This window comes from Barbus barbus (assembly GCF_936440315.1).
Source record: "Barbus barbus genome assembly, chromosome: 2".
Classification (NCBI taxonomy): domain Eukaryota; kingdom Metazoa; phylum Chordata; class Actinopteri; order Cypriniformes; family Cyprinidae; genus Barbus; species Barbus barbus.
Genome location: NC_136730.1, coordinates 36,135,851 through 36,146,817, shown reverse-complemented (window position 1 = coordinate 36,146,817; position 10,967 = coordinate 36,135,851). Strand labels below are relative to the sequence as shown.

The window sequence follows — 10,967 nt, the reverse complement described above, 5'->3', positions numbered from 1 at the left end:
TTGTAAGAAATAAGAATTTATCACTATACCATCACTTGTACTGATTCTAGCCTGTTTAAGACATTAGAGATGGTTTCTGGAATGTTCTGAAATTCATCTGATTGTCCTCTCTCACAGTATATCACTTTAAGGTGTCTATCTAATGTACATGCTCATACACACTCTCTCTCACACACACAAACCTCTCATCTTGCACTGTGACGCTCAAAGCCCACATAAACCTTAAAGGGCTCTTTGTTTAAGACTCCACAAAAATCTAGCCAAAGATCACTCACATTGAGAAAAGCAAATATCCCAATCTAGGGAAAAAAAAAAAAAAATTATATATATAAAAAAAAATACATGGCAACAATGGAGAATGATAAAGCAACCATTTTTAAAAGTGCACATCAAATAAGACCATTGTCACCAACACCTCTCTAGAACACACTCTCCACATCCACGAAATCCTTCCACAGGTCAGCTGAAGAGATAGGCCAGAGTGAAGGCAGTGTAGAGAAATATATAACAGTGAATATATTTTCCAGTCTTTCATTTACTTCCACTGCAGTTTGAAATGGGCTCACACACAAGAGGCAGTGTTCAACATCTGAAAACCACCAGTTAAATACAGTGTCTACCTGCTGTACGGTTGGTGTCATGACACTCTCAGGAATTTCAGAACAAAGAAGCCAGTTCGTTTTTATTCTGGTGGTTGATAAAAAGTACCATTTCAGGTGATGGTGCAAATTAATTAAATGACTGTACAATTCTCTCCCTGACTTTTACAGTCACTGAGATTAGATGAACGGGGCCCCGAAGTATTTGAGGCACCACTGCATGCTGTTGCTAGGAGGTCTGTCAACGGAGGATAGGACTTTCAGCTGTTCTGTGCTGAGCTGTTTGTATGCAAGCTGGTATTCACGATTAAAGGCCTCTGTGGAGGAAAAGTGAAGCAGAGACAGTTAAAAAGTTAATCTCACAAGGAAATCGTTGGGTCCTGTTTCACCCCAAAATCAAAAGAAAAAAAAAAAAAAAATAGGAAATGAAATTTGCCAGAGAAGTTTAAGAAATACTTGTATTTCTAAATGTATTTTCTAAAAATATATATTTTTATTTCTAGCTTATTTTTTTTAACAATAATGAGTGACATTTTGGCAATGTCATAAAAACAAATGACATCACAATGCAAAAAACCTAAATGGTCCTAAACATACACTTCATGTTATGTATGTTTTTTTTAAACTTCTGAAATGCTCCACAGGTTTTGTGAGATCCACCCTATAGGCATATAATTAATGCAACAACAGTAATTGAAAGCCCTTTCATGTAAAATTGGAGAACAGCGTTCACTTACCAATATCAATGTTCTCCTTTCCTAAGGCAACAAGTGACAGAAACAAAATTTCCCTGTAGATACTCCTGGACACGAAGAGAAGAGTAAAATATTACAAAGTGAGTGCAACTGCTACAACCTCACTTATCCAGTAATTTTAAAATAGTTTTTAGCATGTTAATGAATATGACAATGGTACTCTGTGCTTTTTAACAACTTTTCCCCTACTATGAAGCCCTGCACATGACATGCAGAAAAAAAGATAATGTGTCCATTAGTTAAGAAATCTTTAAGCACTTTTTGTGATTTAACTGAAAAGATGGAACTAAAATGAAGGAAAGAATAAATAAAATATGGCTTGTAAGTTGATGTCTTTTTTTTTTTTTTTTTGCATGTAATGTGTAGAAGGTTTACTTGAAGCAGTGGCCTCAAACTCACTTCCTGGAGGGCCACAGCTCTGCAGAGTTTAGCTCCAACCAGCTCTAACTCACTTGCTTGGAACTAAACTCTTCAGGGCAGTGGCCCTCCAGGAACTGAGGTTGAGACCACTGACTTAAAGTCTGGAGGCAGTTGAGGAACAGAAAATCTTTTTATTACTATCATTACTATGAGTAAGACGAATGACGTGTGCTGCTAAAAAATGATGCCTATGTGTTGTGTCTTTATATTTATGCAAATACAATGTAGGGCTGGGCAATATGACCACATCTCGTAAATGCTCTGATTAATAGATAATCTAATAACCTAGAAAGCAGATAATTACATTTTAAATAATCCAGTTATCATACATTTATCTTTTCAGCATTTTTGCAAGTATGCAATTAGTTCAAGCAAAACATTAATTGAAACATCTTTTTCTTGATGATACATCTTTGTTTCTTTTATTTCAGAAGGTTATGTTGCATGTTAAAATGGCTATTCATTTTGTTCTGCAGACAAAAAAAAAAAAAAAAAAAAAGCATTCTGTATAAATTTAACATTTTGGCCCCCCTTGCAAGATATTTTCAAGCCCCCCACCTAGGTTTAGGCTAGAAATGTTATAATTAAGGAAATTAAACATAAACATAAACATTAAATATAATGAAATGTGACTAACCTAGTGATAATGACAAAAAGAAAATGAGAAAGCGAAAACATCCGACCATGAACTTGATCCATGAACATCCATAAATATAAAGTCTCTCTCGAGGATACAGGAAAGTTTAATTCCTCAGTACTTGAGCGAGCTCCTATAACATTATAATTCTTCATATTTAACTTCATATAAGAATGACTTCCTAGTGTCGTTTGAGAGGCAGTTTAAATCTAATGACCCATCTCTTTAACCTAGCATACACATAGCCTAGCACATTTCTGTATTTCAAATTCCACAAAAGTGATTGCTAGACTGCATTGATTGGGTCTACCAGAACCAGGAACACTTCCTATAACACTTAATGTACATGTTACATCATTTCTGCCACCTGATGGAGTTTCGATTCTTTGCTGCTGTCACCTTAGATCAAGCTTAAAAGACACTTAAAATTAATATTATCAATTTGACTGTACTGACATTATCGGATGAGAAACAATCTTGCGCTGAACTGAGCTAGATAATGAAACTTCTGTGGAGCTAGCCGAATCAATAAGCTGAAAATCTAAAAGTGGCACAGATATATTTGCTAAGAGAATAAATACAATATAGCTAGATCTCAAACGGTGGTCATATCACCCAGCCCTAAAACTGCTCAATGTTAAAGCATTAAGCCATTATAGATGTAACAGAATAACCTACTTTATACTACGGGGCCGTTGAATGCTTGAATCTGATTGGCTGACGAACGTTCTGAGGTGTGCAATTATTTTCAGGGAAACGCACGGCGAACGTAGTTCCAGGCAGCTTTCTTGACCGCATTACAGTTCCATATCACTTCGCATCGTTGTCAGCGCTGCCCTGACGATTTTATCAGTTAGCCTAGTGTAGCAACTTAAAGGCTACACATGACATTTCTCACTAGCGAGGTAATAACAGCGCTGCATCTTAAAACAGACTTACAGTTTAGAGACGGTGCTTCAGAACACTGTTGAGGGACACACAGAGGTAGCCTAATTCATACAAGCTCTCTCTCTCTCTCTGTTTCTCTTTCTCTGTGTCTCTGTCTCTCTCGCTCTCTTTCTAATAACTTCATTATTAACTGCATTAGTCTGCTATCAACGGCTCAAGCCTCCATTGCCAGCTTTAAAATGACGTTTTGGAACTAGCAAAAGAGTCGTTGGATGAGATGCGGAAGAAATAATCCTACTCACAATAGCGATTTAAGTAGAAAAACCGGACGAATCCCTTGAAATATATAATCTGATCGATGTCTTGAGGTGTGGCAACCGTAGTATAAGCGGAATAATTGACTCCGGACCGTTGAATTATTAGAAAAATAATGCACACCCGAGGTGTAACGGCCACTCCGCTTCGCGTCGTGGCCGCATCACCACCTCGGGTGTGCATTATTTTTCTAATAATTCAACGGCCCGTCGTCAATTATTCCTTACATAAAGCTGCTTTGAAACAATGTATATTGTGGATGCTATACAGATAAACAACCTGACTTGAATGAACCAAGTTGGATATTCTTTACTATTAGAGATGCAGATGAGTGTGATCTAATAAAGACAATTTATGGTCTTAATCCATACAAACACAAGTGGCTGGCTATCAAATAACATTTCCAGATGTGATTTTCTCCTTGCTTGTGATGTCAGCTCTTGCAGTTTAATGCACATCAGCGTCCCTAAAATATATAATAAATCTATAAAGGTAAATTATAAGGCCACATTTTTAGGATAAACAAGTTATTTACCTTACCGAGTTTCAGTTTTCACATTGTTTACTTATCTTAAGATTTTCAGAGAAACTCATGCTGTAGAACCAGCTTATAGCAAACACTGAATCAGGCTTTTGGGTTAGGAAAGCAAGCAAGCTCATTGGCTACAGAAGCAACAGAGGCATTTAGCTTGTGCCATGTAGTAAACAATGTGATTGGTTTTAGATTGTGTGTAAATGATCTATAAGCCTGTGGCATCTAGAGCTTCATGCCTAAACTAATATATACAAGATGTTGCATGCATGTCCAACCTCTGGCGTTTCATTTCTGGGCGTTTCTTGATCTCCCTGAGGAGCATGTTGATGGGGCCGTAAACATCGTTCGTCTGAATGCTGCGTACAATGCTGTTCAGCAGAGTCCGAGTCTCCTGGTGATCTTTGGGGGCTAGAGTGCCCTTTTTTTGCACTGCACAACAATGACACTCACATTCAGTGTCATACATGAAGTAGTCTATTGGCAATCCATTCATGAGGCTTCTCAACACTATTTATTAAGTTTATAAAGATTCTCATTTGTTGTTTCTGAAAACGTGACAATACAATACTGAAAAAAAAGAGAAAAAAAAAGTGCCCCTGCTGTACTCACAGAAGGTCCTCCATAGCTGATAGAGGGGCTCTGTGGGCTCCTGGTGTAAGTTGACATTGTCCCACAGCAGCTGCACATACACCTGCTTACTGTCCTGAGACAGAGATGTCTGTGGCAGCTAAGGGAGAAAAACAGAGAGGGGAGCATTATCGTGCCTGTTCAGTTCAACCAGCATTTAGCAAACAATTACTGGGCTGAAATCATAGAACATGCAGTTTGAGGTACACAAATATGAGGCATATTTTCACAAAGAGCTGAAGGAAAAAGACATTTTAAAAGAATCATTCTGAACTGGTTAGTAAGCGCATCAACAGCGTGAATAAATGTCAAGTACCTGCACTCCATTGTTGCAGTGTTCAGATGTGAGAATGAGTCCAGGCAGAATGCTGGGCAGGTCTAAACGGCGAAAATACCACACCAGGTTCCAGAAGATGATGGGGTGCTGACTGAGGAACTTATGAGTATAGATTACCTGAGAGATAATGGATATAGATAAAGTCAAAGCCACAAGGCAACAGGCTGTTGCCCTCTGCACATCTTACTGATACATACTTAACACAGAGACTAACACAAATAGAGGGTTCACAGTAGAGGTCTTCACGGAGGACCTGAGACCCGAGGACCTGGGTACGGGTTCGGGTCTAAATTTTAAATGGTCAGCCGGGTCCGGGTCGGGTCCCAATCTATTACTTCGGGTCCCGGGTCTGTTTAACATTGTGTGTAATACCCAAGTCGATTGGAGAACACCGCACCCGCCAGTGATCAGTGTCAGTCAGCATGCGTGTGTTTTGTAACTTGCAGTTTGTAAAATTAGGATGGGAAAAGTGTGAGCGGTGAAACTTGGTGAAAAAAAGAAAAGAAAAACACGTTAGGGAAGTAGAGCACGGGCGGAGTTAATGTAGTACTGCAAGCAGACAGTGATCATGCATTCCTTCATGAGTGATGTGAAAAAAAAAGCTGAATCAAAACTGAAGAGCACCTGTTATTGAACACGCACGCAGCAAAGTGTAACTTCTTGTTCTGTGTGTTTTTTTGCTAAAAAATAATTGCTCCGAGTCTTTATTACAACCACCAAAAAGTTATTGTAGGGTAAACGCAACAGTCGACGTTAACTCAAGATGAAAAAAGAAAAAAGAAAAATCAACAAAACAAAAAAAAAAAAACTGCGAAGTTGCATTAGTCATCACCGACCGTGACAGCAAGTAGACTTTTAAACCTGGAATAATGAGTGGATTAAGAAGGCTCTCTCAGTCGGCAAGAGAGAGGAACAGCCTAACATGGATGGAAATTTATTGGCAAGGAAGATTGTATGCATCGCAGTCAGGGAGAAGGCTACTAACAGTAATAAGGAATTTTTTTTTTTTCGAAACTTGTTTATTAACTTAATAGCAGTTTGCTGTGCAATATGTGCCGATTGGGTGTAGTCGGGTCTGTGTCTTCCCAGCTGGGATTGGGTCCAATTTTAGAATAATGATCGGGTCCGCGTAGTACATTTAAGGCATTTCTCGGGTCTGCACAGGTTCGGGTCCCACTTTCAAATAAAATACGGGTCCGGGTCGGTTCCGTGCAGCACATTTACTGGTGTCTTCGGGTAGAGCCCTGCACTTCGGCCCGGGCCCGACGGGCCCCGACTTTTTTTTATGCCTCTAGGGCCAGGCCAATTTCCACGTCATAGTTCAGACGCAGGCCGGGCCTCAGGCCTGTTTTGGGTTTCTCATTTTTATATTGTACACATCTATCGATTAGTGATGAAAAAAATTGCCGCGTTGGTGGAAACAACACGAGACCGTGCTGCTGCGACTGAGAGCAGCTCGATGGTGTTTAGGGTCCCGCAGCAGCAGCGTGCTCAAGTGACTTCAGCGCAGCTGAAGAGTTCTGCGTTCAAATGGACGCAGTAGGCTAAAGCTTGATGCAAAAACCCCAGAAAACATAACCATGAATGTGTCTACGGGAAATAGTAAGGAGATATTTGAATTGAATGAATATTTACTAATTAAATAATGTTTTCTGAGTCTGTGTCGCAAGGATGAATTTGCTGATCCTGACTCGCCGTCTCCCCATTAGACGCGCCTTAAGAGATAAATGCATCTTTATTGATTATGATTAAGATGATAATAAAAGAGTTTTTGTTTTTTGTTTTTATTTCGTGAAGTGATAATTTAAAGCTTTCTATAGATATATTTATAATGTCTGTGAGGCATGCATTCGCTCAGTTTCGGTTCATTTTTGTGAAGCGCTCCTGTTCAAGACAGCAGAAAGCGCATCATGTTTGTTTTCTATGTTTTATAAAAGAACTACCTTTTGTTGGTATTGTGAGTGCACACAAATACAAGTAGACCCTTTACAATGCATTATTCTTAGCTTTAATAATTAATAATTTTTTTTTTTTGATAAAGGTATTTTAAATGGTTTCCACTGAAAAAAATCCAAGTGTTTGCACTGATGCCTCCATGTCCTGCAGAGCGCGCTTTAGCTTCCATTCTCTGCACAAACTGAGATATAGGCTAGCGCACATTATTATTATAGCGCAGGTTTAACCTTTAAACATTGTTATATACTTGAACTGTTTTAGTACATCTATAGATTTTATTTTAGGCAAGTCGTGATGATATGAGAAGGCTAAATTGATCAAGCATAGGCTATGATCAGCTCATGCAGCTGGCCGCTTGGTCGTTACTTAAAAAAAAAAAAAAAAAACTTATAGGCTATTTAACGAACAAAAATGCTCCAAACGTTTTTCTAAATTAACTTAATAAAAAAACTAAACGAAATATAATAATTTTGCCATTACACACAAAATTGAACTATTTTAATAGCCGAAACAGTAGTATAAACTGTTTTAGGAGAAGGGGGAAAAAAAAAAAAAGACAGGCTTGGGTCGGACTCGGGCCGGTAATTCTGATAAGCTGTCGGACGTGGGCCGGGCTAGGGCCTGAGCGTCTCGGGCCAGGGCCGGACTAGGGCCTAAATTTGAGGCCTGTGCAGGGCTCTATCTTCGGGTACAAATTTTCGGACCCGTGAAGACAGTGGCCTAGCAACTGGGCATGCAGGGTATGCACGTGCAAATGGGCCCGGGCTGATTGGGGGCCCGCCCACGGGAACGAGAGAATGAATTTTTAATTCGTGTATATTTTTTGTATGCATGTCATGAGTAGTAATTTGTTGTTTCTCCGTAATTTCTAATTTCTCTGTCATTTCTTGGCTACATTTGTTATTTTTTGCAGCCTGCAGTTGCCGTAGAACTATGTGCCGTCAATTTTAAATTACGCATTACGTGCAAACACTGCATCGCCGCACCAAAAAAAAAAAAAAAACAGCACGTGATGAAAGTTTGGTGAGATTAGCTAAGAACATTAAAGGATGGACAAGTACAAACATAAAAGTGGGGCATTAAAGAGGAAAGAGAGAATGGAAGTTAGTCGCGAGACAAAAACTACCTAAAATTAATTTTTTGTGCCGACCTAATGCGAATGACACTGATGTCAAAAGTGAAAAGGGAAGTTTTGTCAGCTAAAATTAGCAGTTGCCCATCTTTGGATGAGAACAACAATGCAGCTGACAACTTGATGAGGTTCCAAGAGTCGCAAAGGGAAGAAGCAGCTGCAGATGAGCCAAAAGCGGAATATTCAGTGGGAAATATGTTGGCGGGTTACATAACAGATAAAGGACACCATCCAGACACACTAACAGATGGGCAAGTAAAGCATTTTATTGTGTCACAAGGTTCATGCAAACCCCCCGATCCATTGCCTCGAGATCCATTGCAAGGAGACCGGCGCTTTTCGACGAGTTTTTACTCCACCGCAACAAAAGCTGGTATTCAGCTACCACGATCTTGGCTGTGCTACTCGCCTAAGCTCGATGCTGCATATTGTGAACCATGCTGGTTATTTTCAGGCCGCAGTCACAAAAGCTACAACGTGGCATGGACACAAGGAATTAGAATGGCAGACCCGGTCAAATAAAATTTCCGTGTGAGAGCCACTGGCAGCCTGAGAAGCAAACATACTCCAGTCCGTGTGTTGAAACTTGTCCTGAAGTACAGACTCTGCTCCCATTGGCCACACTTTGATGGTCTTCACTGATGGCTTCACACGGTTGATGAGGGGTGAATACTTGGGGGTGAGAAACAAAGAAAGGTGATCAGACTGTCCCAGGTGGGGGAGGGGAGTCGCGATGTAAGCTCCAGCGATGTTTGTGTAAAAATTATCCAAAGTTTTGTCTCCTCTAATGTGGCAGGAGACATGCTAATGGAATTTGGGGAGCACTGTCTTTAAGTTGGAGTGATTAAAATCACCTACATCAATAAATGCAGCCTCCGGGTGTACAGTTTGTTGTTTACTAATGGCCGCATGCAGTTCGTTCATAGCAAGCTTGGCATTAGCATCCGGGGGAATATAGGCTGCAGTTATAATGGTGGAAGTGAACTCCCGCGGCAGATAGACAGGTCTACACTTAACTATGAGAAACTCTAGGTTAGGTGAGCAGTGTCTTCCAACAATGTCAGAGTTCGTACACCAAGCTTTGTTTACATAAATGCACAATCCTCCGCCTCTGGTCTTGCCGGAGTCATCTGCCATTCTATCTGCTCGGAGCGTGTAGCGTCCGGTTAGATCAATAACATTATTGGGTATGTTACTATGTAGCCATGTTTCAGTGAAAACTATGATATTGCAGTCCAAAAGTTTCTTACTATGGGTGATGCGAAGTCGGTATCTCATCCATTTTGTTCACCAATGACCGCACATTAGCGAGGAAAATATGGGTAAAGAGAGCCGGTGCGGTGTTAGCTTTAGCTTAGCTCTAAGCCCTCCGTGCTTCCCCCGCCTTTGTTTACGATCTCGGCGCCGCCTGTGAGCACTTCCGCCCTGGCCGAGCAGAGTGCGTAGCCTCGGGTGTTCTGGAGATCTCAGGGATGAGTCGATGATTGGTTATAAAACTGTTGGAAAAGTGCAGACCGATATCCAAAAGCTCCTGTTGGGTGTATGATGTTAAGGCAAAGCTGTTCAGTGAGAACCGGCCCGAGATGAGTAGGAAAAATACTGCAAAATTGCAAAAACTGGAGAGACGCTGAGCCTCGCGATGTGTACGCACTGCCATCTTGGTCTATATGGTCTATAAAGCGGTGGAATGTATTGGTTGAGATGACTGAAAAACTCACTCCGGGTGTCATGCTGAAAAAAAACTGTGCGCTACTAGGTGGGCATCGCACAATGATGCCGTGTCTGCAATCAGATACAGAGATGATGACGTGTTGAAGGCCCTGACCAAAATTTCCCTTACCAGTAAAAAGGCAGATGAGCACGAGGCTATGGCTTTGATAAGGCTGATGGAAAGATTTGACTTTATTATAGTCCTGTGCTGGAACAGATCAATGTCATTTCAAAAACGCTACAGGCAAAGGATGCTGACCTTCATAAAGCTACAGAGTTGCTTGACACTGCCATCATGGAGTTGGCAAGGTTCAGTGAAAATTTCGAGGAGGCAAAAGCAACCGCAAAATTCATGGCTGAGAAGTGGAGAGTGAAACAAACCTTTGAAAATAAAAAAAAAAGGAGGGCAAATCGCCATTTTGATGAATTCTGTCAGGATGAGCGCTTGGCTGATGCTGAAAGTTACTTCAAGGTAAATGTATTTAACACTTGCCTAGACATCATCATTTCCCAGCTGAGTCTGCAATTTTCAGCTTTGTGATCAGTTACCGATTTGTTCAGAGTGGTCCAGCCACACATACTTGCAACTGAGGAGAAGAACGCTATTTACGAGGGGACACAGAGATTAGTGGAGAGATACAACGAAGACTTGTCTCCAGCCCTTCCACAACAATTGATAGCATTCCGTGCAGCCTTTAAAAGACAAATCTCTGGGATGACAACAGTTCAAGATCTGGCCAGTTTTTTGATTGCTGAGAACAACTCTTATTACATCTAGCTTCAGCGACGTGCACCGTTTTAGTCCTCTTTCTTACTATCCCTGTTACTTCTGCTTCAGTGGAGCGCTCTTTTTCAAAATTGAAGCTCTTCAAAAATTATTTGCGGAGCACCATGTCGCAGAACAGACAATCAAGACTGGCTAGTCTTTCCATCGAGAATGCACGAAGCCATGAATTAAACAACAAGGACATCGTGAATGAATTTGCTGAAAGAAAGGCCCGGAGAATGCAACTAAATTGAGTGTGTAGTTTTTTTTTGTTTTACATTTTGGGCCGC

At 40.6% G+C, this 10,967-nt stretch overlaps 1 protein-coding gene across 3 annotated transcripts in view; it reads right to left on the bottom strand.

Moving 5' to 3' along the window:
* Window positions 1-357: 357 nt before the first annotated feature.
* Window positions 358-10,967, bottom strand: part of dennd4c (DENN/MADD domain containing 4C) — a 77,908-nt gene continuing 67,298 nt past the window's right edge. For all 3 annotated transcript variants that reach the window (XM_079440509.1, XM_079440510.1, XM_079440511.1), the window contains 5 exons: window positions 5,093-5,230; window positions 4,759-4,876; window positions 4,425-4,578; window positions 1,337-1,401; window positions 358-916 (listed from right to left, as the gene is read on the bottom strand). In XM_079440509.1, coding sequence (XP_079296635.1) covers window positions 780-916; window positions 1,337-1,401; window positions 4,425-4,578; window positions 4,759-4,876; window positions 5,093-5,230 — 612 coding nt within the window. In that variant the 3' untranslated portion in view covers window positions 358-779. The remainder of the gene's footprint in view (window positions 917-1,336; window positions 1,402-4,424; window positions 4,579-4,758; window positions 4,877-5,092; window positions 5,231-10,967) is intronic.